Raw genomic sequence first — 27,429 nt, forward strand, 5'->3', positions numbered from 1 at the left:
ACGTCTGTGCGAGTGAGTGCAACACATAGTTGTAAGATTTCGCGACAAATGTTATCCGTAATAACTTTTTTTGGGTTAGGTCGCGCAAATATGAATGTGTCGTTAAATCCGCCACCACCCGACACAGTCAATTAATAAGGTTTGTCGCGTGAACAAAATGTGCCAATTTGTTACTACTTCAGCACACCGGCGAGCGTAAACCCACAACATTTACAATTACTTGCTGTGTCGGGTTGTGGCGGGTTAAATGACATTAAAATTCACGAAATCTAACCCAAGAAAAACGCCTTATGTGGGTGAGTGCATCTGCTGGTCATCTCAGTCAACCCATAGCATCTGTATGTGGCCTCAAAGTGCACCTAGCCTGACAGGAGCGCCATGGTAATGTTACTGCCCCTGAGCGACTATTGTTGTGTGTGTGGGGAGCGGTAGTGCACTTGTAGTGATTCCATCACAACCGAAAATTCCTGACGTTATGGATACAGCGTGCATGACACCGACAGTCAGGTAGTAAAGCAAGGCCTCTGATTGGTGCTTAATGGGCCTGAAAGGGGATTGGTTCGAAGCAGGAAATTTAAGGGATTAGAGGAGAAATACAACATGGAAAGTGCGAAAAACGGAGGATGATTGACAGGGAGGACGTTTGGAATCCATTAGGAAATGTGGAAGGTGATTGACTGGAGGAAAACAGGTCAAGGAACCTTCAGGAAAGGGGCTTGAGGGATATATGAAGGGGAAGCGAGAGAGTTCGGAACGCTTGATGAAAAGGGAATTCTTGGAAGAAATAAAAACTCCTATTATTGAATACGACTGTCAGATGCCCACTACACATTGGTTCGCGAACTGCGCTACGAACCCGGCGACCTGAGTTCGATTCCCGCTCACGACCAATAACAGCAACGAATATATGAACCCGTCCTGGGCCTCCCCTAGGTCGACTCGTCTTTCAAAATGAGTACCTGGTGCGGTTTGTAAACATCAGTACTAGGAAGACAAAGGCGGCCATGTGTGTTGCTGGCCACACACCGCCTCGTGTGCCGTGCCGGCCTTCTTAAGTGCTCGCTTGCAGCACTTTCCCCAGCGGTCTGTGAGGGCTACGCGGGGGATCTTTGCGTGTGAGTGGAAAGGCACACCTGGCAGGAGTCGGTGCCGCCCTGTTCGTAGCCAGCGCAGATCTGCGTGTGCGGCACGCGGTTGTTGAGGAACTCCTCGCGGTTGCAGACGTCTCGGGAGATGATGGGCAGCAAGGCCTGCTTCAGCACTCCCTCGTTCCCAGTTCCTGCACAAAACGCAACAAACGCACGCAGCGCATTTGCCCAGCGCATTTGCCAAGCAGTGGCCTATAACACATCAAGCGGCTTGCAACGTACAGCACGATCAGAGTTGGAATAGATTGAATATGTTAATTGAATTGAGGAAGATTATTATTATAAGAACTTGGGAAAAATATAGACGATGGCAAAAGATTCCAAAGTGGAGCAGTGCGAGGGAAGAAGCAGAGAGAGAACTGTTGAGACCGGCAGTGTGGTGAGTGAGAGGGTGAGTGGGTTAGTGAGTGTGTTGTTGTGACCTGCAGTGTGGTGGGAGAACACAGTGTGATGGAAGAGACAACAACAGTGTCTGGTAGACCGTGTCCTCAACACGGGAGGAGGAATCAACGAGTGAAGTTCACAGCAACTGTAACCATGGTAGCCGTCATAGGAGAGTGACGTTAAGCACTTATAGGCATTGCCGTTGTACAGCGGACAGAAGAGCTGGCAACCTGACTTGCTTCACACAAAAGTTAACGTGGCAAACAGCGGGAAGCGGTGCCGGCTGAAGGGACCGCAGCGTGCGGGGGTGCTCCGGGGCGATCTGCCGGCACCTTTGGTCTTCCCCCACCCCGTGATGTAGCACATTGTGCCATGCACCAGCTGTTGGTCACGCTCCGGCAGGCAGACGGTGTTCACCTGATCCGTCATCCTCACCGGGCTGCGCGGAAACAACAACAACAACGGTGACGCACGGCACGTGCCGGGAGCAGCGAGCGCCAACGACGACCGCAGACAATGCCAGCTGTCGGGGAGTATTGGCCACAGCAAGTACTAATGACTTCGCGAGTACTAATAATGAGAATAATGTTTGTTTATAGGGCGCTTTTATTACCACGGGGTTCGAGGCCACTCTTCTACACAAGTTAAGGTGAAACTAACATTTACAAGACATGCACGTTTTTAAAATATAAATACGCCTCAAGCCTTGTGTGGGCAAAATCTCTGACACGATCCGGTGGAGAGTTCCACAGTCGCAGAGCCCGAACACAAAGAATGAGAATATTTATACTGGAGGAATCCTATGAGCTATAAAGCTCTTTTTCACAAATGTCCAGTAGAGTCACCTCCTCTCCTAATGAGCCCGACCCTGGCAATACAGAGCCTAATCCGCTCCTTTCTGCTGACCTCAGTGCATGCTGCGGCCGATGTGGAGACAATAACTCTAATGAGTGAACCTGGTACCATTCCACTGAGTGCTTCAAACATCAGTGATAGGATTGTAAAGCCAGTGCAGAATTGCCAGTGCTCCCTCTTGTTTTATTCTGGTGAGAACCCTTGCAGCTGAATTCTGCTACAATCCGTAACCGTGATAAGGAACGGCTTGTAAGCCTAGCCACCATGGCATTACCGTAGTCAAGTCTAGATTCTAGTCTATGGTTACGTGTGGCGGCAATATGTCCAGGAGCTAAGTGTCAATGTCGAGGTCTGTAAGCCACGAGATGGCTTCGGGAAAGGGTTTGTGCAGTTTTGCTATTCCTCCCTTGAAGGAGTGCAGACCAGTGGTTTACTATGCGGTCCATTGGGTAGCATGGCCACAATCTCACGACCGTGACTTATCTTTAACGTATCTTTGTGTATCTTTATGTATCTCTCCGTATCTCTATGGGATTATTTTGTGGTCTCTGGTTCTCGCCATCGACTAATGACACACGGGACCTAATCCGACGATATATTTCCCTAAGTGGTAGAATGACTCCTGCCACTCTTCAGCGCTCAACCAGGTCAGAGCCGGCCACCCGCGCTGATCGTCGTGACCTGGAGAGCTTGATGAGCGCGATGTCCGCGTGACCGGGTTCGACCACGATCCTCGAGATGGACGCCGTCTGCCATGACGGCTCAGGGTCGTTGTCCTTGTGTGCTCCCAAGTAAACCTTCATGAGGTATGCAGGCCTGCACGCAACAACAACGACGACAACAAACAAGAATTACTTCAAGTTGGAACATGCCGCCACCGCAGTGTTTTCTTGCTCTGGAGAAGAGAGAGAGAACGACTCAGAGGCACCAGGAGGAACCACAGACAATGTTATTTGTGTACGTTGAACTTCTTTCGTACCGTACGTAGCCAACTGTACTAATCGGAGTGTGTGGAGAGGCAAGCAGCAAAGGCAGCGGTGAGCCAGCGCCCATTTCCCCTCCAAGCTCTGCGTTCCTCTATATATATGTCGTGACACAGAATCGGTCACGTAGCAACATAGTGCTGGCTGCTGGCAGGGAAAGGGATCTGCAGCTTACAGCAGCCCTGACTGACAGCAGGCCACGTGATAAACCAGAGAGGGATCTAGGGCAAAGGTTACGGAAGGGGCACATATAAGTTCCCACTCGTAGGTTCCAGAAGGGGGCGTGGCCGGGGGCGGAGCCAGGTCACGCTGACAGTATACAAATATACAAACACAGACATAATTTCAACCGTGATGATGGTTACAAACTGAGTAATCATTGGAAAGATGTGATTAACCATGCAAAAAAGATTTAACTACACTTATTTGGACCATCGTATTTGACAGACAAATATTACAGGTTACTGATAGACAGCCAGTTCTGTTTTACCAGATTTAGCTTTCTTTTTTCACACTTTTGTCATGTAGGCCAGGCTTAGTCACAAACCGAACCTCTCCATAATAAAGGCTCAGTCTTTTGTTATGTAGCCTATTACCATCTACATGGCAGAGGCTCGGTCTCATTTGCAGCATTTGTTATGTAGGCTAGGCGTTAGTCACAAACCGCACCTCTCCATAACAAAGGCTCAGTCATTTGTTATGCAGTCTATTCTTAGTCTTAAGCCTCACCTTACCATATTAATAAAAAGTGTGCCGTTCCTGACCCTGCCCCCCTCAACCATTATATATACGGAGTGGTATCTCCTGTAATCCCTCATTTACTTGATACAGCTGTCGGGCTGTGACGGTTCCACCTGAAGACGGAAGCTTGTGTTGCTTACTTTTATTAATTTTAATTTTTTACCTACGTGACTTTACCGAAGAAACCTAAGAATAGTATAAGAGGGGCCCCTGGAGGGGACCTCGGGGCTGTTGTTTGGAGTGGGATCCCGTCGTGCTGCTGGAGTCTTCACCATCGTCTCCGTCTTCACCATCTCGTCATCGCCAGTCAGGCAGTCTACCACCTGTCCTGACTGGGAACCGTTGTTACTAAGTGTTACTGTCAGGCCGTGTTAATAAACAGAGTGCCTCCTACTCTTAGTGTCTCTGAGTCAGTCACTACATATATATGAGTTATCAGCAAATTATGATTGTTTACATGTGGCAGGAAACCAGAGAAAACTCTCGCGTTTCTTTTTTAAAGACTGAAACAGGAAGACTTATCCACAATTCTGGCAAACCGCCTGATGAGGCCGGTTGTTGTGATTACCAGCGACACCTCGTACTCAATAAATGTTGTGGGTTTACTCTCCAACAAGGGTGTGCTGAACTAGTAACTAATTGGCATGTTTTGTTTATGTGACTACCAGTGGCGGCTCCTGCAAAATCTCTCAGGGGGGGCAAATGTCTGGATGATTGATAAGGATAAGGTCCACCCATGCAATGGATAAATTAACAGCTTAAGCATGTAAAGGCAACTTCACTTCTTTAATATTAATGAAAAATAAAGTGACTCTTAACAATACATCTTGTTTGTTTCTATACTCACTATTATTACAATCCACTCAGTTTCTTTTATTAAAGATTCCACTAGGTGGCGACAAATAATATTGTTGACTGAAACGTGCTTACGTATGATGACGTAAGCACGTTAGTGCGAGCCCTCCCGGAAGCCATAGAGAATGCATTGTAGCGCCCGCCGTTCGAAAAAAAACATCTTTGAATGTAAGTCTATGGGAACACTGGCCGATTCTCAGCCGGAGTGAAATCGCCCAAAAAGAGGCGGTACTCCACAGAACGTGACATGACGCTGATTGGACTATATCCAGAGGCACAGTAACGCCTAGCGTAACTGTAGTTGAATGAGATTGGTGGTGCGTCGCCCAATCGCCCAAATGAAGAAACCGCCCCTGGTGACTACCTTACTAATTGGCTGTCGGTGGTGGAAGGTAAACGACACATTTATATTACGCAATTCAACACAAAAAAACTCCTTTATCATGGATAACATTGGTCGCGAAAGCCTACTTGTTAAACTGGGGGGGGGGCAACATTTTATCCCATACAGATGCAACAGATGGTGTTTACATTTTGCTGTACCACCTTCTCGCAAACCAGGGTATGGCGGCACCTGGACGCCCACGAGAAGGGAGCTTCACGATCTCTGTGCGATCCACCAACACTCGCCGCCACCACAATACTGGACCACAGGCCACGCGCGTGGCCAGTTTGCCGCCTGGCACCGCGAAGCCACCGGCGCGTGTGTGTGTAGAGTGCGTGTGTGCAGCATGCGTGTGTGTGTAGCACGTGTGTGTAGCACGTGCGTGTGTGTGTGTAGCACGTGTGTCTAGCGTGTGTGTATGTGTAGCGTTCCTGTGTATGTATGTGTAGCGTGCGTGTGTATGTGTAGCGTGCGTGTGTAGCGTGCGTGTGTGCAGCATGCGTGTGTGTAGCGCGTGTGTGTAGCACGTGTGTGCAGCATGCGTGTGTGTGTGTGTAACACGTGTCTAGCGTGTGTGTATGTGTAGCGTGTGTGTATGTGTAGCGTGCGTGTGTGTGTATGTATAGCGTGTGTGTCTAGCGTGTGTGTGTAGCGTGCGTGTGTGTGTAGCGCGTGTGTAGCGCGTGTGTCTCGCGTGTGTGTAGCGTGTGTGTCGCGTGTGTGTGTATGTGTTGCGTGTGTGTGTAGCGTGCGTGTGTGTGTAGCGCGCGTGTGTACCATGTTTAGTTGTTTCTTTTTTCACACTATTGTTATGTAGGCCAGGCTTAGTCACAAACCGTACCTTTCCATAACAAAGGCTCAGCCTCTTAAGCCTCACCTTACCATATTAATAAAAAGTGTGCCGTACTTGGCCCTTCCCCCCTCTCCAACCATTATATATACGGAGTGGTAGCTCTTGTAATCTCTCATTTACTTGATACAGCTGTCGTGACTGTGACGGTTCCACCTGAAGACGGAAGCTTGTGTTGCCTCCGAAACGTCGTGATTTTTATTTTATTTTACTTTTATTAATTTTAATGTTTTACCTACGTGACTTTACCGAAAAGACCTAAGAATATAGTGTATGAAGCTCGCGTGTGTGTGTGTGCGTGTGTGTAGCGCGCATGTGTGTGTGTGTAGCATGTGTGTGAAGCGTGTATGTATAGAATGTGTATGTGTAGCATGTGTGTGTGTAGCATGCGTATGTATGTAGTGTGCGTGAGTGTTGCGTGCGTGTTTGTGTGTGTAGAGCGCGTGTGTGTGTGTAGAGCGCGTGTATGTGTGTAGCATGTGTGTGTATCGTGTGTGTGTGTAGCACGCACGTGTGTGTGTAGCGCATATATGTGTGTAGCGTGTGTGCGTCGTGTGTGTCTGTGTAGCGCACCGCTTGACGCAGTGCTCCGCCGTGATGACCCACTCAGGGGTGATGAGGGCTCCGCCGCAGTCGTGCGAGTAGTCCCTGCAGCCCACAGCGGACAGAGCCGGCCGCCAGCGTGCACCGCGTATGTTACGTGTATCTGGTGCGTGTTGCGTGGGTGCACGTAGTTGTGAGTTGCGTGAGAGATGGCAGCAACCCCAAACTAAAATCCAATCCATTGAGAATTACTATAATTGGCTTTGTATATGGAATTCAGCGGAATACTTAAGCAGGTGTTGATATTCGGCCAAAAAGTAAATTTTGGAATTGGCTCTACCTATAACTGTCAACTGAGTCGATGTAAACGCCAAAGGCTCCCAGACGTATCTCCACCACCGACTCCAAGTGCATCTGATGCTGTGAATGGGATGCTTGTGAGTGTCTGTGTGTATGTGCGTGTGTGTGTTTGTTGTTGTTGTGTGTGTGTGTGTGTGCGGCTAAAACAACCCCCTACCTCCTCGTGGTGCCGGACGGGTAACGTTGTCGTGGACAGTGCTGTGGGGGGAAGGGCCAATTCCGATTGGCCCTTTCCCCTCAGGGCGTTTGTAACCACCACAGCAGCTAAATAGGGACTCTGGACGGGTGCGAGGGGCTGGTAACCCCTCCACCTTCAATAACTTACCACAAAAGCACGTAAAAAATATCTAATTAATAAGCTTTGGCCGGAGGCCCCAGGGGGACAGACGTCTATGACGTCTCCTGGCCAAACCCCATTTGGCGGAGACAGGAGATTTAATCTTTACTCTCGGGGCTCCTCCAGAAACAATAAAAAACCACTACGGATGGCCACGTGGAATGTTCGAACGCTCACTGCGGAGGAGAGGCTGCCACTCCTCTGTCGGGAGCTGAACCGGTACCGCCTGGATCTCTGTGGTATTCAGGAGGTCTGGTGGACCGGCTCTGGCTCCTGCCACCATGAGGGGTGGACAGTCCTCTACTCGGGGCAGGAGACTGCCAAACAACAGGGAGTGGCTCTTCTTCTGAACAAAAGAATGAAGGGGGCGTGGGAGCGTGGCGGTGAGGTGTGGGAAGCTGTAAGCCCCAGGATACTTTGGGCTAGTCTTCCCATCAACCGGAGGCGAGGAGTGGTGGTCGTGGTTACTTATGCCCCCATCGAAGACGAACATCCGTGGAGGGATGCAGGCAAGGCCGATGAGTCAGAGGCCTCCCATGACCTCCTGTCACAGGTGCTAGCTAAAGTGGCCCCTAGGGATAGCTCAATAACAACGGTAGGAGGCTGCTAGATTTTTGTGCAGCCCATGGACTTGTAATTACCAACACGCTGTTCCGGCATCGGCGCATCCACACAACATGGATGCATGCCGGGTCCAAGCAAGAACATCTGCTGGACTATATAGTGATGGAACAGCGGATGCGGGCCCATGTCCTTGACACCAGGACCTACCGTGGAGCTGATCTGCCCTCTGACCATCGACTTGTCATCTGTAAGATGCGCCTGCCATTCTTCCACTCCGGTAGTGGGTGTAACACCCAGGACCCCATTCAAACCTAAGGTGGCCTGGTCTCAGCTAGCTGATGAAAGTTGCAAGCGAGAATTTCATCATCGCTTGTGGCTGGGGTTGGAATCGTCCCCCACTCCTCCAGATGTCGAGGGTAAATGGGCGAGGTTTAGGACTGTGACTCAGGCAGCTGCAATGGCTGCTTTGGGTACACGGTCCAGACCTCCCCAGAGACCCTGGCGGAGCCCCAATGTGGTTTCAGGAAGAGGCAGTTCTACACAGACGCCATATTTTCTGTCCGTTTGCTACAGCAGAGGTGTAGGGAATCCCAACAAGACCTAGATCTCTGCTTTATTGACCTGGTCAAGGCCTATGATACCATAAGTAGGCCTGGGCTCTCTGGGTTGTTCTTCGTGCTTTCGGAGTCCCTGACCCTCTGCTCACGATCATTAAGGACCTTCATGATGGTGAGCGGGCCTGGGTAAAACTACGTGGCCGGGAGTCGGAGCCATTCCCTGTTCACCATGGGGTGCGGCAAGGATGTCCTCTGGCTCCCATATTATTTAACATCTTTTTCGACCACGTAGTTCGTTAAGCCTCTGATGGCTGTACCAGAGGAATTTCCATCTGGTACTGATACAATGGGAGGCTGATCGATGCCCGGGTGATGTCAAGGGATGGCTCCTTATTGGTCAACCACGTTATGTATACTGATGATTTGCTAATTGCTGATCACTCAGAGGAGGAGTTGGAGGCGCTGCTGCTGAAACTGGAGCGTGCCACTAAGAGGTGGGGCCTTACCATCAGCCCCACCAAAACTAAGCACCTGCCTGGGTATTTTGTACCATCAGGCACTCCACCCCCACAACTCCCAATCAGTGATGGGGAGAGAGTGGAGAGTTTCCCATACCTGGGCAGTGTGCTCATGATCGGCTCCGGTTTGACAGCAGAGGTCTCACTCAGAATCAGTCGAGCGACATTATCTTTTCATCGGTTGCGTAATGCTGTGTGGAAGCTACCTGGTCTGTCGTTCCGCACGAAGCTTCAAGTCTTCTCGCCACGGTCATTCCCTCCCTTCTCTACGCTTGCGAAACATGGAACCACCTAATGGAGCATCTTCGCCGATTGGAAACATTTAGGCTGGCCTGCCTACGATCCATCTTGGGTTTAACCTGGCTGGATGGTGTGAGGAGCTCACAAATCCTTGAAAGATCTGGGCAAAGTCCCATCGGTGAGCTCCTCCGGCAGGCAAGGCTGCGTTGGCTGGGTCATGTAGCCCGCATGCCAATCACTGCATGCCTAAACAGCTTTTGTTCGGCCGGATAGAGGGGGCTAAACGGGCGCGGCACGGGCTAGAGAAGGGATGGAGTGATGTGGTACAGGAGGATGTGGAGCTGAGTGGACTTGCCGATGACTGGTACCAGCGGTGTCAAGATCGGCCTCTTTGGAGGAGGCTCGTGAAAAACGCCTCTGGGCAATTGGAGGCAGTCGCCCTCCAACAACAACGGAGGGTGGAGGAGCGACGCTCACAACAACGAGAGGAGTGCCGGGTGGCTAAAGCACAGCAAGTTGGCACAGTAGGGGGCACAGGTGGTGCATCAGCCAGTCGTCTCAGTCGACCTGTGGCACCTGGGTCTGCCCCGTGACCTCCTGCCAGTGGGCGTTTGACACTTCACGTGGCCTCAAGGTGCACATAGCCTGGCACAAGCGTCGTGGTGACGTCACCGCCATTTAGTGGCGAATGGCGGTTGTTGTTATTGTTGTGTGTGCGTGTTTGTGTGTGTGCGTGTTTGTGTGTGTGCGTCTGGTGGGGAGCGGTAGTGTCGCAGTTAGCGCGCTGCGCTACGAACCTGGCGACCCGAGTTCGATTCCTGCTCACGGCCAACACCAGTGACGATTATCTGAACCGGTCATGGGCCTCCCCTAGGTCGACTCAGCCTCAAATGAGTACCTTGTATGGTTTGCAAACGTCATCACTGGGAGACAAAGGCGGCCGGGCATGGTGTTGGTCACCCACCCCCTCGTATGCCGTACTGGCCTTCATAGGTGCTCGTTAACAGCACTTGCACCAACAGTCTGTGTAGGCTATACGCTGGATCTTTGTCTTTATTTGTGTGCGTGTATGTGTTTCTGTGTGTGTGCACGATGAGGAGGAGTGAGTACCGGCTGAAGGCCGTGAGCTTGACTCGCAGGCTGATCTGCCAGGGCCACGAGTGGGGCCGAGCCTCGCAGCCCCCAACGATTCGCTGGCGGCAATCGGACAGAGCCGCGGCAGCGACACCGCAACGATAAAGCCCCGGGGCAACATGGGCCGGCGAGCCGGGGAGTTCTGGCAGGCCCGGCCCTCCCTGCGGCCACAATGGCTGAGAGTCTTCAGCAGGCCACGGTGGCCTCGGCACCAGAGACGGCACTGTCCGAAGGCCAAACAAATATAAAACGACATTGCATCATCACTGCCACCACTGTCTCACCTGTCCTGTGTTAAGGCCAGCGGCGGATGTGAGGGGTATTGTTATTTGCCAGAGACAGGACATTGGACATTTTTGTTGTTGTAATGAGTATAGGGTCCTGTTTGAAAAGCTTTAAACATCAGTACCACCCTCCGCCATGGATCTGCCTCTGGTTCAACCACCACACTGCAGGTCACAATGCTCACTCCCCCACTCACTCACAGACACACTGCTCCACTTTGGAATTCCCTCTCCATAATCATCATCTCTTATCATAGTAACCTTAATAAATGTATTTAACTTAAGACATAACCGTGTGTTGTTGGCTGCCTGACATTCTGAGCCTTTGGGCCTGCGCTCAGCAGTATGTGTATAATACTCTTTGGTTCTTTCGGTAAATTCACGTAGATAGAAAAATTTATAATAGATCACGACGTTTCGATCGCAACACAAGCAATCATCTTCAGGTGAAAAAATACAGCAGGCGGACTGCTGAGGCAGGAAGAAATATAGCGAGAGCTACTGCAGCCAAAGGTTATATTGGTTTGAGGTGGGTAGAACCCAAGGGTAAGTGGGCGGGGCTAGAGATAGAATTTGCAAGTAAATGTAAGATTGCAGAGCTAAGCATTGTGTACAGTCTGGAAGCTACCCACATGCCAAATTTCAAGTTTGTTGCATGTCGGGAAGTATGCTAAACATTTCGAACAGACACACATATATATATAAAAGACTAGCTTTACTACTCGGCTTCGCCCGGGACTTGGATTCACCACGCCCGGCCGCCTTTGTCCCCCCAGTGGCGATGTTCACACACCACACCAGTTACTCGTTTGACTCGACCTAGGGGAGGCCCAGGACCGGTTCAAATAATCGTCACCGGTGGTGGCCGTGAGCGGGAATCGAACTCGGGTCGCCAGGTTCGTAGCGCAGCGCGCTAACCACTACGCAGTCGCTGCCCCCCACACATACAGGATAAAGACAAAGATCCCCCGTGTAGCCTGTGAGACTGTAGGGGGCAAGTGCTGTTAGCGAGCACCTATGAAGGCCGGCACGGCACACGAGGGGGTGGGTGGCCAGCACCACGCCCGGTCGCCTTTGTCTCCCCAGTGGCGATGTTCACACCACACCAGTTACTCGTTTGAGGCTGAGTCAACCTATGGGAGGCCCAAGACCGGTTCAAATAATCGTCACCGATGGTGGCCGTGAGCGGGAATCAAACTCAGGTCGCTGGGTTCGTAGCGCAGCGCGCTACGACCACTACACTACCGCTCCCCCCACACACACGCGCGCGCGTCCATAGGTACACATACTCGCTCTTGCTGCAGACACACACAACTTTCAGGGTGCGTACGGAAGTAAGCGACTAAAATAATAAACCAATGCTGCGCGAAGAACGCCTTGGACCTGCAACACATTTGTATTTCTCTTTACCCGCAGAGGGTGGGGGGGGTTACGCTTCCACATACGGGTCACATGACAGATGTGACGTCACAGCTCACTTGCCGTGCAAAATATATGCATTATTGCGCCCCCCCCCAAAAAAAATATGCAAGTCTATTTTTATAATTTTTGTATGGTGTACATTTTGAACAGACACACATTCACAAATTTCCCTTTTATATAGATGCACACGTAGAAGGCCGAGCGGCTGATGGGATGTGTAACGTCGAAGGACGGTCATGTGGAAGAGGAGGCGTATTGCCCTGCTTAGTCACGTTGCACGTCCAGTTGTTTCCATCATACGTGCTCAGCGAGCCTCTCACAGTGTCTCACAATGGCTAGGTCAGGGGTCGGCAACCTGCGGCTCCGGAGCCGCATGCGGCTCTTTTGAACCTTGACCGCGGCTCCGGGGCGGATGCTAGCGAGGGGAGGAGGCGCACTGTGACACCTGCTCTGGCGTTGCCGCTGCTGACAGGTCGCCGCTCCGCTCCACACTGCCCGCCCGGTGACAGGCAATAACGTTGCCGTTGCTTTGTCACATGTTTGGAAGAAGTAAAAACCTTCCTGGGCTTAAAGGTTGCAGACCCCTGGGCTAGGTCCTCTGTCCCATGGCCATGCACTGTGCGAGATGTTAACTACTTCGCCTGGTATACAGGAAGTCGTGGAATCAATCCTGACCCTACCACCTGTATATTTGGAGTTTGGATGTCTCTCCCCCTGTGGTCGTGTGGATTTTTTTCCGAGTTTTTCCCTCCACATTTGGCGATTATAAATTTCCACGTGATAAGCCGCTTCGTTGAGCTATTATTTGTGGCCAGGTCGCTTCTAAGAAAAGAGCTATATAGCTCAATGGGCCTTACTTGGTAAAATAAAAATAGAAAATAGTTATTATGATTGTTTACCCAGGAAAGCCTCAATGAGTTCCAGATCTTCTTACAAATCAATTCCTGCCACCGGAACAACAACAGAGGTGCAGAGGAGCGACGCCCACAACAATGAGCAGAGTGCTGGGCGTATAAAATGAAGCAAGATGGCACAGTAGACAGGGCAGATGGTGCATCTGTCAGTCATCTCAGTCAACCCAAAGCACCTTGGTCTGTTCAGTGACCTGTCAGCAAGTTTTTGACACTTTACGTGGCCTCAAAGTGCACCTGACCTGGCACAAGCGCTGTTGTTGTGTGAGAGTGCAGAGTGGTGGCGCAGTGGTGAGTAACAGCAATAGTCGTCTGGCTACCCCCCCCCCCCCCCCGGGCCCGCGTGCCTGGTTCGCGGGGGTCGTGCGGCGGCGACGGCGGCGACGGCGCGGCGGGGCGGCAGGGCTGAACGTCGCAATACTCCCAGCGCAGCGCCGCGCTGACCGTGTAGCACCAGGTGCCATTGTTCCCGTCCGGATTGCGGCAGTAGTTCTCCTGCAGCCCGCTTGCAACAACCGAGGGCGGCACGCACACAGACGGACGGAAGATCAAGGTGCTGCGGAGCTCGTTGCGTGTGCAAGCGCTCGCGCACACGCGGCATTGCAACTGCGAGGAGTGGAAGCGCGCCCGATGAAACCCGTTGCTCGTGTAGCTGCTCACGTTTGCCGGCGGTCCGTGTTCTTTATTGATTTTATTTTGTAACCAGGCAAGGCCCGCTGAAGTGACCTGGCCACAAATTATAGCTCAATTATAGCTCAACGAAGTGGCTTATCAAATGGAAATGTATTGCAGCCAAATGACTCTAAACGCATGTTTATGAATGATCCAAGAAAAAGATCCCCTGTGTAGCCTAAACAGTTAGCCCAGCAACTATGGCAGGTCAACACAGCACACGAGGGGGTGGTGTGGTTATCGCCACGCCAGTTCACCTTTGTTTCCTCAGTGCACATCGGGCCGGGCACTCATTTAATAGTTATGATCTAGGCCAGGGGTGGGGAACCTTTTTTCTGCCAAGGGCCATTTGGATATTTAAAACATAATTCGCGGGCCATACAAAATTATCAACTTAAAAATTAGCCTGTTATATTTGGTCAAACATTTAATTAACTCACCCCTAATGTGATGGCTGGAACTGCTTCTCTTTGGCGAGGCGTGTGATGTTAGCTGGTATTGATGATGTTGCTGCTACTCGCAACTGCTTTTCCAGGTTTTCTCCTAGTTTGATTGAATTTCGAGTCCTGCCTGCGGTTGTCTTGGCAGGGCCAGATCAAATGATTTCACGGGCCTCATACGGCCCGCGGGCCGGACGTTCCCCACCCCTGATCTAGGCGAAGCCCAGGATGGGTATGTCATTGATGTTTTCTGTTGGCAGGAATCGAACTTGTGTTGCCTGGTTCGCAGAGCAGTGTGCTAACAACTGCGCCACTGCTCCCCACTCTCACGCAGACACTAAGTGGTGGCGATGTAACCACAGCGCTTGTGCCAGGTTAGGTGCACTTTGAGGCCATGTGAGGTCTATTATAGGCCACACGGTGAATATTTGTCTTTGTGCGTGTCTCCTTCCGGGCGGCTGTGTGCACTGGTTACCTGCAGGGGTAGTTTTCCGGGGTGCGGCTATGCCTGTGCGGGAACTGCGAGTCCCACCGCTGACACCATTTCCCCGAGAGAGTCACCGTCCTGGAGCCCCGGTAGCCCTCCCCACGGCCTCTGGCGCACACGGTGCTGGTAGAGGTCGCTGGTGGCGGCGTATCTGCTGGGTGAAAATCGGGGTCGTTCGAATCGTTTCCTTTGCATTCCCAAACAACCGTCTGAATCGTTGACACGTCGGTTGAAACTACAGCGTGAGTTTATTAAATCACCCACCCCCACCTCTGACCATCCAGCAGCCGTATTATGAATGGATTTACCGCAATCGATGGGCGAGTCACAAATCTGTTGAGGCAAAATGTGAATACTCCCGCCTCTAGCCAAGACGTTGTCCAGCGTGGAAGATTAAGCCAAATATTCTCTACAGGGGGCTCTCAAGAACTCTATCTCGTGAAGAATGCTCTTTCGCAATTGGAGGTCTGCAAATTTACCTGTTCAACATCGTAGTTCTCACCATCCTCGCTCTCATTCACAATAACCATCGGTAACACTACTCTTCATATCGTCGTACACATCACGGACCTCATCCTATGGCAGTTTCTCTACCTTGTGACTTACAAAAGTATTCCTTTCGTGTCTCACCAATGTCACGGTGTTGGAATAATCCTGTTAATATTATTGTTCTGCAACGCACAATGCTGCGGCAGAGTTTGTAACGTGCAGAGTTTTTGCACCAAAGTTCGGGAATCCACAGACAAATGGGAGGGCAACCAGTACCAGTGCTTCCAACAATTGTCCAAGCTCTGTGTTCCTATATTGGGATGTTTGGCCATGATCTTGACAGATGATGGATGGTTGATAATGAATGGCATGGTGGTAGTGATGATGGTGCTTATGGAGATGACAATAATGAAGTGAGAAATATGATCATGATGATTGCAATCTTAATCACGCTTCCCACTAAGTGGTGCCATTAATTGTATCGGCGCCAGAGAAATGGTGGCAATAGCGAAGTCAACGAGGATCTGATTGAGAATCAAGTGCTCCGAGTATGCAGACAAGCGGGAAAGGCACCCAGAACGGGCATACCACCAATTACCCAAGATCTGTGGTCGCTTCTGAAAAAGAGCTACATAGCTCAGTGGGCCTTACCTGGTAACATAAAAAAAATCGTTTAGTTTAAACAGTTTTAGGATGTTTGGCTAACTCTGTCATATAGGTGTAGTGATTCATTACAACCGGAAACACTCACCCAACGTTATAGACACGGCGTGCATGACACGGATAGTCAGGAAGTAAAACAAGCCCTCTGATTGGTACTTAACGGGCCTGAAAGGGCGGAAAACTGAGGATGATTGACAGGGGGACGGTTGGAACCCGTGAGGAAAAGCAAAAGACGATTGGCTCGAGAAAAAGCGGAAGGTCAATGAACCTTCGGCAAAGGGCTTGAGGGGCAAGATAATAATACAGGTATGAACAACAGTTCCACACTGCCCACCAGGGATTATTTGTCTGTCTGTCGTGCATGGCCCCGCCCCACCAGAGCCCTCCCATTGGCTCGGGGGCGCCGACCAATGGGAGCGGTGGGTTGGGGGTGGGGTTGGGGGTGGGGTTAGTGGTGGGGAGGGGGGGCACCGCCTCGACTCGGGCCAATGAGGAGACGGGCGATATTTCATTCACAAAATGGAACTGGGGAGGGTGGCTTCATTCATAAAATGGAAGCCTTGAAAAGAAAAAGCGGATCTTTTGCCTCGTGTTTCTTTCAACATTCCCAGCCTTAAGGTAATTAAGTTGGGGGTGGGAGGGGTGGGGCTGGGTGGAGAGGGGAGGGTGGGGAGGGGCTGGGTGGGGAGGGTGGGGAGGGGCTGGGTGGGGAGGGTGGGGAGGGGCTGGGTGGGGAGGGTGGGGAGGGGCTGGGTGGGGAGGGTGGGGAGGGGCTGGGTGGAGAGGGTGGGGAGGGGCTGGGTGGGGAGGGTGGGGCTGGGTGGGGCTGGGTGAGGGGTGGGAGCGGTGGGGCTGGGTGGGGTTGGGTGGGGCTGGGTGGGGTTGGGTGGGGTTGGGTGGGGTTGGGTGGGGCTGGGTGGGGCTGGGTGGGGCTGGGTGGGGTTGGGTGGGGCTGGGTGGGGTTGGGTGGGGCTGGGTGGGGCTGGGTGGGGTTGGGTGGGGCTGGGTGGGGTTGGGTGGGGCTGGGTGGGGTTGGGTGGGGCTGGGTGGGGTTGGGTGGGGCTGAGTGGGGTGGGGCTGGTCACCCCGTGGTGCCCTTATAAAACTTAACGTTTAACCTATACACTACACTATACACGACACAGTACACTTATACAGTAGGAACAACAGCTTCCACACTGCCCACCATGGATTATTTGTCTGTCGTGCACGAATGCGCTGTCCAACCAAGTTCCTACCTGCCCACTCCGAAGGAACGTGTTGAAGCGAGGAAATTTGTGACGCTTGGAGAAAAGGGAATCTTTAAATACCTTGTCTCGTGCTCGAAGAAATAAAGACTCCTATTATTGAAGATCGCTGTGTTGGGTGTCACTACATAAAGCCAGTGCCAGATTATCCTAGTAGCAAAAGTAGTATATGCTACGGGCCCCGCACTTTCAAGGGCCCCGCGCTAAATGCTTTATGCTTTCAAGCTATCAATTCCGGTTCAGTGATTCTGCACTTGCTTTATTACTATAGTATTATACTGCCTTCAACTTTTATGAACGACTGGGTGTTTGAGGTTCGCGATTTGTCGTATTATCTGGCTGTGTAGCAAATGAAATACAATTACTTGACTATGCAAGTTAAACATTTACGTGTTTTAATATTTAGGATTTTTATTTTATTTAGGGCCCCTTTATAACATATGCTACAGGCCCCACACTAGCTTAATCCGGCACTGTATACAGCAAGGGAAGGGGAGAGGGCTGTGAGGGAAAAGGGGTAATCGGGGGACGCACTGCAGCGGGGAATGGTGCAGGCCTCAAGGCGCACGCTGGGGTCTGTGGTGTAGCACCACGGCCGAGGCTCCAGGTTGGGGTTTCGGCAGTAGTTGCTCCGCAGATCTTTGTCAGGAAACCTGGAACATACAGATTCCTGAGGCTTACTGGCAAGTTTCACACCGTGGTCATGGCTCCCGTGAGCTTTGATCGTTCATCCCTCCATGCATGTTGAGGTCTCTACAAGACACTGACTGTTTCGTCTCATCCACACTGTGTTCAACCACTACGCTGCAAGTGACAACACACTCAGCCACGTATGTACTCAAACTATAATTTACTAAGCCACTCGCTCACCCACCCATTCACCCACACACTCACCCACTCACTTAACCACTCACGTATGCATCCGCTCACTCATCAGGCTCACTCTTTCATCCCATCCACACTCACCATGCTAGCGGCCACAACACTTCTCGTTCTGCTTCTTCACTCCTACTGCTTCACTTGAGAATTCCTTCCCATTGTCTTTTCCCCAAAGCTCTCATATCCTTGCACAATTCTAGAAACATATTCATGCTTATCTATCATTGAAAGCGCTGTTTGTTGCTGGCCACTTAACGTTTTGGGCCTTTGCGTCTGTGCCCATTATTCAAATCCATGAGTAACGCAGGGGAGAAGATGACAACCTGCTTGTGGTCTAGCCGGCTGCGAGGGAAAGCACATCGAATCGGCAACCGAATGCCCGACAAAGGTTTTCCAGCCTGATTAGCAACCAACGGTACAAAACGGCCCTTCCCAAGGATGAGCAAATGTGAACATTGTTCCCGTCATGAACGTCGAGTGCACCTCCAGTATGAATTGCGATTATATTGAGAAGATCCTCAGGGTTCAAGACATCGATGTCCCGGCGCTGGAAGAAACCCGCGTGGACTCAGAGTGCCCTGGCTCAAATATAAACGGTTACACTGTCGTTACCGCAAGCCACCATCCACAAACGTGGCCCTTGCAACGTGCGTAACGACCGACCTCGAAGGACTTCGGCACGAGCCATGCCAACATCTCACCACACTATCTATAAGAGCTTTTGTTTTTTTGGGTGAGATCGCGTAAATATTAAATGTGTCGGTAAACTCCCAACCACCCGACACATTAAGTAAGGTTCATCACGTAAACAAAATATTCACAATTAGTTACTATTTCAGCACACCGGTGTGTTGGATAGTAAACCCACAACATTTATAATTCGAGTACCGTGATGTTCCGCCGATGATTACAACAACCAGCCTCAACCGGCAACAGCCAGAATTGTGGAGAAATCCTCCCTGTGTTTCAGTCTTAAACATTTCCAACGGCTACAAGCCCCCACGTGTGGAACGACCGTGTCTCAGCGCTACCACCGGCCAGGCCACCCCTACTCTGTTGGCGCCTTCAAAAGCCGCCCACACCCTTGTGGGTCAAGCATGCCAACGATCGGGGAGGTGAGCAACTGACATCATGGGGCAGTGGCAGAAGACCAACACCTGCTCTGTGACTGAAAAAAACGGCGGAACTTTCAAGTCAGCGCGGTGGATAAAATGTTAACGTGCCTGATTTATGTTTATTATTGCGGAATAAGTACGGAGATCCAATGCCGTAAATGTAAACCGACCTCGACGATTTTCCAAAAACAGTAATATCCCGATTAACTTCTCCCCTTTTTACGTTGTTTCGCAGATATGTCTGCACTTTATTAGTATTACCACTACCGGATTTGCGTCGCCTCAACCTACACTTACGTCGCTGACAGCATCATCCGTCCTTTCTCGTATCCATCGCCTCCTCAGCCTTCGCTCCCACCTACCCTGTACACAAATTACTTTGCTTCGTGCATAAATAAATGTACTGTACTCTACAGTTCAACATATTATTTACGTATAGTATTTTCGTGATTTTATAGTGTACAGTATCTTATTGTACCCTTTATAATTTTTTTAAAAGTTTACTGCTGTACACTAGTGTTGAGTAAGTATTTTTTTGTAATTTTATGTAACGTTATGGGTACGTCTGGGATGAATATGCCCGCATTAACACAGCTTCACCATCGTTTCGATATCCGTCGTCGCACCATTCAGGAACGCATCTCTGACGTAAACTTGGGTATTACCGAATACAACTTAGGCCCTGTAGAGATCCACATCGGCCTTCAGATTCCACTCATCCACTCTGGAACCTGAGAACGACCGTAGGCCCAAATTACTCTACGGCTATGGAGGATCCTGTTGGATTGATTCCCTATCTTGTGGGTCAACTAGCATTGCTTCGCTCGTCTTGTCGAGCTGCCAAGGCCAACATCACAAGGGAAGCCTTCACTCGCTGTCGGTCTCCAGAAATCCAACAACTTTTTCCGATTGATCAATGCTGATCAGACACATGAGACGACAAGACGACAAAGGCAGCGTGAAACGGTAGAGGCGCTTGACTCTACAAAAAACGAGCCAGAAAGCCTGGGACCTCCTAAGGCTTGCTGAGAGCAGTAGTGACACCAGCCTATAAACCTGTCCACGTCAGCCCTGACGACATTGCCGGACAGCAGATCAGCAATTCATGAGCGAGGATCGACAAATTTACAACTCGACCGCACTCTTGACCCATGCTAACAAACCTCCGCATTCTCCGATCCTTTCTCAATGGGGGAAGTGGACCCTGGTATTGCCCAGATGAAAATCGGTGCAAGCTGTGCGTCTTGATGGTATTTATCCAGAATTCATCAAGATCTTGGGACCACAAGTGGGAAAATGGCCGGCCACTTTCCTCACCGACATGCACTCCTTTAGGTGTGGTACCAATGAAGTGGAAAACGGATAAAATGATAGCCGTTTTTAAACCCGGCAAGGACACATTGGATCCTCAAAAATACCGCCCGCTTTCCCACTCCAGCATCTGGTACAAAGCTGATGTGGCGACTCCTGCTGCATAGGCTGAAGCCTACGCTTGAAGATACCATCCCCAAGGAACAAGCCGGGTTCAGAACCGGACGAAATGCTGCCATCAAGAACTTGCTTTAACAGGCTTCCAACATCTGCTCAAAACAGTAGCAGCGTTCATTGAAGTTCATTGTGGTGCAGGTGTAATGGGTTCCGGAGACACTTGTAGAGGTAACTTCTTTATTACAATACAACACCAACAGTCCTGATACTCTGTTACAGCCTAGGTACACAGCCTAGGTACACAGCCTAGGTACACAGCCTAGATACACTGCTCTGGCTACGCTCTGGGGTCCTCCGGCTACAATTACCCTAGGGGAGGCTAATCTGACCCGACCCAGCCAAGGTGCGGGTCTGGACTCTGGCTTCCTCGGATCTCGCCCTTACAAGGACGTAGAGCCAGGAGTCCCAGAGTCCCACCACTGGCCCTCACAGCGTCCCGGCCCTTACAAGAACAAGCGGGACGAGGGGGTCCAGGGTCCCTAAGCTGGCTGGTCTTGGGTCTTGGGTCTTGAGCTGCGACTGGCCTCGATCGGCCAGGGAGCTGCCCTTTTATGCCTCGTCCCCAACGAGGGGTGGGGTTGTGTGCGCCCCCAGGTATCCCACAGAGTACACACAGCCCCCCCCCCCCCCCCCCCCCGTTGGTGGCGCCAAGGGGCTTAAGCGTCTGGGTTGCCTGGGATCCTAGCGCCTGGCGCCGAGGCTTATCTGTCTAGGGTCCCAGAGCCCCCAGCAGCCCCTCCCCTCTAATGGCAATTACCCCCCTCTACGTAGCCTCCAGCCGACCCGGCTGTCAAAAAAATACAATGGTACAATAAATTATTTGTTAACCATCAGAATGAGTGTATGCGTGTCAATGACTAAATGGATGACAAAACAAGAAAAATGAGAAGAAAGCGCCTCTCCCCCTCCTGTGGTCACGCGTATATAAAAAAAAAACTCCAGGCCACCGATGCAGAACCACACTGTATAAACACATATATGCAGGATGAACGCACGCCCCAACCGCCCACTATACATGATGGCAAGGTGAGCGGCGCGTTGGGACGAGAGTTCGTGGGCGGGGGTCATGAAAATCGTTCCAGTTTGGAGCGAGTCCGAGTGGCAGGTCCATCGGCCGGGATGGAGGCGGGAGGGGACCGACGACCCGTTGTTGCGCTAGTGTTCTGGGTCGCTGATCCCGCGGGCAAGCTTGTTCCCGCTGGGTCGGCCGTGGCGGGTTTCATTGCCGAGGCACCTGAGGGCGGGACAGCGGGACCTGCCCGAGAGTTAGATCCAGCATCATCGCGGCGCGGCTCGTCGGACATGTCGCGCTCTCGGGCCCCGAGAAGTGAAGGAGGTGTGTAGGGTTGAATGTAAGGTTTTAGACGTGACGGGTGCATGAACCAACGGCGCTTGCCATGCTGGATCCTGACACACTGCGGGCAGAGAATGCGAATAATAACAACCGGGCCTCTCCAAGGCTTAAGCAGTTTTGAGGAAGTAGCCAATTGTACCTGCGGGCAGTGGAGCCAGGCGCGGTCCCCTTCTACCCAAACGTAGCGGGACGTGCGGAGGTTCCGCAACCGCTCGTTGGCAAGCTGACAGGCTTCTGAGTTATTTTGAGCAGCCTCCCGGGCATCCACGAGATGACGCACATTAGCATGGATGTGGTCGACAATCTTAGCCTTAGGTGTGGGCTGTTTAATGTGCAATTGTACGTTGATTGGGGGGCAAACCTCCCTACCATACATAAGATAGAATGGCGAGTACCCCGTGGCAGCATGGGGCGCCATTCTATAGGCGGCCAAGACACCAGGTATGTGGAGATCCCAATCAGTCTGTGACTCAGACACCTGGTGGTTTAGCATGGAGGTAAGTGTCCTATGTAATCGCTCGACCATACCGTCAGTCTGGGGGTGATATGGCGAGGTGCGAATTTTGTGTGTCCCTAGCAGGTTGCACACATCCCGCAACAGGGTGGAAGAGAAATGTTTCCCTTGGTCGGTCAGCAGGCGTTCGGGAGCACACTTATCCAGGACATAGCCCTGGAAAAAGGCCTCCGTAATGGCTGCTGCAGACTGGTTGGCGAGTGGCGAGGCCATGGCTCATCGGGTAAAATATTCCACCCCAACCAAAAGATACTTATTACCCCGAGGAGTAGCGGGAAACGGACCCAAAACATCCAATGCGACGATCTCATTCACCCGGGAAACCTTAATGGATTGGAGTGGCGGGCAGGACGGCCTAGCAGGTGGTTTCCGCCGTGCATATTCTGTGTAACCTTGCACAAGGTCAGCCATATCGTTTGCCATGCCCGGCCAGAAAAATTCCAATTGGATTTTAGCTAGTGTTTTCTGAACACCCAAGTGCAAGAGGCGACTGTGGGTTTCCCACACAAGCCGCCCCCGCAGGGAGGCGGGCACCACCAACGTGTGAGATTGGGACCCCCCATCCCAATGCATGAGGACGCCTTCCCGGATGACATATGATACGGGGCCCCCCTGCCCCCTGTGACAATCGGCATCCCTAGCACGGCGTCTCAATTTGAGGAGGGAGACGTCTTCCATCTGAAGACGTCCCCAGTCGTCCAACCCAAGGCCCAGCAATGCGTCCTGCGGAACTTGCATGGAGGGAGCCTCGTGGTCCCCAACCCCATCCCCGGCCGCGGCCGCAAGGGATGGGGGGCGGTACCCCATCAGGCTGCCTACAACACCCCGCACCCAAAAAACAAGCACAGCGCCCATTGGTCGGCAGTCGCGACAACCCATCGGCGTTCCCATGTTGAATCTCCTTGCGGTAAATGACAGTGAACGCAAAGTCCTGGAGGATCTTGAGCCAACGCGAGAGCTGTCCAGATGGTTGGTCCACTCGCAAGGCGTATTGTAGTGCCGCGTGGTCGGAGCGTACTGTGAAATGCCTGCCATACAGGTAGGGTCTGCACTGCTTTATGAAAAAAACGATAGCAAGCAATTCGCGGCACGTCACGCAGTAACGTTGCTCCGCGGGCAACAGCACCCTGCTGCCATAAGCGACGACGCGCTCCACTCCATTGACAATTTGCAACAGCACTCCTCCAATTCCGGTGTTGCTGGCGTCTGTATCCAGAATGAACGGAGTGGTAAAATCTGGATAAGACAGGGTAGGAGCATCGACCAGTGCTTTTCGGATGCCATTGAATGAGGCCTGTTCTAACTCTCCCCAATGGAATTTTATCCCTTTGGCCGTTAATGCGGAGGGGCTTCGCGATGGATGCGAATCCCGCAACAAATCGTCGATAATATGAGGCGAAGCCGATAAAACTCAGCACCTCCCCAACAGAAGTAGGAGTTGGCCATGAGCGCACGCAATTTGTCTTTTCGGGGTCCATGGCAATTCCCGAGCGGCTGACAATATGGCCCAAGTAACGAACCGAATCCCTCATGAGGTGGCGCTTTTGCAGTTTGAATTTGAGGTTAGCCGCCCGCATTTTAAGGAAAACTGCCTTCAATCGTGTGAGGTGTTCATCAAAAGTTTTGCTGAACACGATGACATTGTCGAGGTAGATTAGGCAAGAATCCCACTGGAGCCCAGCGAGGACCAGCTCCATCAGGCGCTGGAACGTCGCCGGGGCCGAGTGAAGACCCATGGGAAGTCTGTTGAATTAGAACAGTCCCTGCGGCGTACGAAAGGCCGTCTTTGGTTTGGATGCATCATCAAGGGGTAGCTGCCAAAACGCCGAGAGGAGATCCAAGGTGGAGAAGTAGTGCGCACCTGCTAAGGCATCGAGCGACTCATCCATCCTGGGACGCGGGTAGGCGTCGGCTACAGAAATCTTATTAAGTTTCCTGAAGTCAACACAAAAGCGGAGGCTCCCGTCGTGCTTCTTAACAAGAACGATCGGCGCCCCCCATGGGCTATTTGATGGGGCAATGACATCGGCCGCCAACATATCGTTGACGGCCACCCATACATGTTCCTTCTCGGCCGGGCTCAACCAGAATGGGTTTTGACGAATTGGAGCGACATCGATGTGGTGGCTTAGCAATTTAGTGCAGCCAATGTCGAATTTGCTTTGACTGAAAATGTCGGCGAAATTGCTCAGCAGCGTGCGTAATTTAGCATGCTGTATTGGTGACAAATCGGCAGAAGTGGAGCAAAGCGCGTCGAGCCATCCTGGTCAGGACCTGGCTTGGCAACGGAAGAGGACTCGCCCCCTACGTGACCCATGATCACATCTTCTGACGGGGCTGGCGTCGCGTGAGCAAGCACCATTCCCTGACAGATAACGGCCGTATCCAATCCCGCGTTAAGGACCTGGATAAAAGGGTCGTGGTCGCTTCGCACGAGCGTTTGTGCACACACGAGGCCCGACACCCGCTCAGCTGAACACGAAGGCCCAATCACAGCACCCCCCATGAACGCCTCGTAGTCAAGGGGTTTACGAAACCGGAGGGGAACTAACATCTGAGAGCCGGGAGGAATGTGAATTGTACAGGCCGCCAACGCCTGCACCGTCGTAGATGCGGAGTGCAACCGAGTGGGTGTGGGCAGGAAGGCCATGCGTCGGCCAGAGGGGAGCTCAATACACCCTTTGTTAATGAGAATTTTAATGGGCATCTTCACCAAGAAATCTGTTCCGAGGAGGCACGGAACGGCGAGGGTTGATGAGACCAAAATGGGCCCAACTAATTGGACGTCAGCAATGCGGATCTAAGCATTGATCCGTCCGGTGATGCCCAACGAACCCCCATTTTTGGCATAGCATGGCACATCAACTAGCTGCAAGGGACGGCATATATCGGGCAGAATGTTATCAATTATGTCTGAAATGATGGTCACCGACGCACCCGTGTCGATCAACATACGAACATCAACCCCCTCGATGGAACCCACTACGGCAGAGGACCCTGCCGCCACGGCAACGACCCTATGGGCCAACTCGGACCATTGACATGGTCCGAGCGCCCGGTTGCTCAATGATGGGCCCGAATCCCCCTCCTCCGAAGCATGACCCCCCCTGTGTGGTGTGAGGGTGCGTGCTTGGTGTAAGTGGGGGCCGAGAGTGCGAGGTGTCGCGACTCGCCTGGGTATGCCGAGGATACGGTGGTGAGCGAGGCGCCGGGGTCGGAGGTCCTGAAATCCGGCGTCGGGGGACCCGGCAGCCGGACGCCACATGGCCCCGAAGGCCACAGTTGTGGCAGATGATGGACGCCCCGTCCTGGCGCGAGGTTGGCCGGTCCCGCTGGTGGTGATCCCGCTGGGATCGCCAGTTGGACGATCCGCAACTTCCTGTTGCCGCGAAGGCCTGATGAGGCCCCGAATGCACGTCATAGGCTTGTGCATCAGGTGGGCCTGCGCAGGCGGCGATGGTCGTGTCCTCATCGCAATGGAGGTGTGCTTGGATGCACCTGGTAGCACGTAGCGACGTGAAGTCGTCGTCGGCTGTCGGCATGGCAACTCGAAGCTGCCGGGCCAAGCTCATGAGCTTCTGCAGCACGAGTGACTCCACAGCGTCTTCATCCATGCGAGGGTAGGCAACCCGCGCCATGGCCAGCAGCGCGCTGCGGTACCCCATCGCCGACTCGGAGGCCTTCTTCCTCCTCACATCGAAGCGGTGACGTGCTTCGGACGGGGGTCCATAAATCAGCCGCATCTGATGAAGGGCGTCCGTGAGCGTGACTCGTTTCGCCCGTGGCACCGCAAGGAGTGCTGCGAGAGCGTCGTCGTCGAGCATGGCCGGGAGGCCATGGAGCGCTTCATCCTCTGACCAGCCGGACGTCTCTATAAGAGAGACGAACCGGCGTTCGAACGCTGCCCACTCACCCCCCTCTGAAGAATATACCTTGAGTTCCGGCAGGCGTTGCTGGACGTGAGACCCGCGTTCGTTGCCTGGCGACCCGGCGCTGTCAGCCGGCGGAGAGGGACGCATCGCTGATGACGCGACGTTGTTTGGTTGGACCGCGCTGGGCCCGGAAGTGACGTTGCTCCCAGCGGTCATTGCTCCCCCGGCGGAAGTGACGACACACCCGGAAGTATCCCCCACATTTGTGGCGGGAACGGCGGTGGCGGGAACAACGGTGGCGTCCACCATGTTTGTGGCGGGGACGGCGGCGGCGGTGGTCTCGGGCGGCCGCTGCGCCACTTTTCTCCCTCCCGCCATCGCCTGTGAGCGCCGCATCTCGCCCAGGAGGGAGGTGGTGGCATAGAGCAGCTCTGTGAGGCGAAGCAGCGCTTCCTCCATCCCTGCTCCCGACGCTGGAGAGGGGATGGCCGGTGGAGCAGACAGCTGCTCAGCTGGCGGTGCGGCGTCGTTGTCGGCCGGCGGTGTGGTGTCGTTGTCGGCCGGCGTTGGCCGCCCCATCGCTGCTTGCTCCTCGACATCGCCGTCAGGACTGAAGGTACGTGGCTTACTTCTTGTCTCCATGGCCACTTCTGACGCCAAATGTAATGGGTTCCGGAAACACTTGTAGAGGTTCTAGATTTGAAGCTTTCGTGACTGCAATGATTCATATTCTCAGGTTTTTTTCGGTAAAGTCACGTAGGTAAAAACATTAAAATTAATGAAAGTAAAATAAAACAAAACAAAATAAAATTCACGACGTTTCGGAGGCAACACAAGTCTCCGTCATCAAGTGGGACCGTCACAGCCGAATTAGCTGCATCAAGTGAAGCAATGATTCAAAGTCCCAGTACCGGACACCCTAACAATAATTGAGGACTTAGTCCAACATGGATTGAATTCTGATGTACCTGCGCTGGTTAGGCATTGCCTCACCAACACCTATTTTACCTGGAATGGCACCTTCTACAAACAGAATGAGGGTACCCCTATGGGCTCCCCCTTGTCACCAGTTATAGCCAACATGTTCATGGAAAAGTTTGAATCAGACGCCATCCAGACATCCACCCTGCGTCCTTCC

At 52.3% G+C, this 27,429-nt stretch overlaps 1 protein-coding gene across 1 annotated transcript in view; it reads right to left on the reverse strand.

Annotated features, from left to right (window-relative positions):
- LOC144941634 (plasminogen-like) overlaps positions 1-27,429 on the reverse strand; it is a 49,550-nt gene that overhangs the window by 347 nt on the left and 21,774 nt on the right. Inside the window, exons 11-18 of the mRNA XM_078867965.1 lie at positions 17,604-17,722; positions 14,659-14,824; positions 13,419-13,576; positions 10,431-10,677; positions 6,775-6,849; positions 3,069-3,203; positions 1,865-1,971; positions 1,134-1,279 (exon numbers count right to left, since the gene is read on the reverse strand). Coding sequence (XP_078724091.1) covers positions 1,134-1,279; positions 1,865-1,971; positions 3,069-3,203; positions 6,775-6,849; positions 10,431-10,677; positions 13,419-13,576; positions 14,659-14,824; positions 17,604-17,722 — 1,153 coding nt within the window. The remainder of the gene's footprint in view (positions 1-1,133; positions 1,280-1,864; positions 1,972-3,068; positions 3,204-6,774; positions 6,850-10,430; positions 10,678-13,418; positions 13,577-14,658; positions 14,825-17,603; positions 17,723-27,429) is intronic.

This window comes from Lampetra fluviatilis, chromosome 25, assembly GCF_964198595.1.
Source record: "Lampetra fluviatilis chromosome 25, kcLamFluv1.1, whole genome shotgun sequence".
Classification (NCBI taxonomy): domain Eukaryota; kingdom Metazoa; phylum Chordata; class Hyperoartia; order Petromyzontiformes; family Petromyzontidae; genus Lampetra; species Lampetra fluviatilis.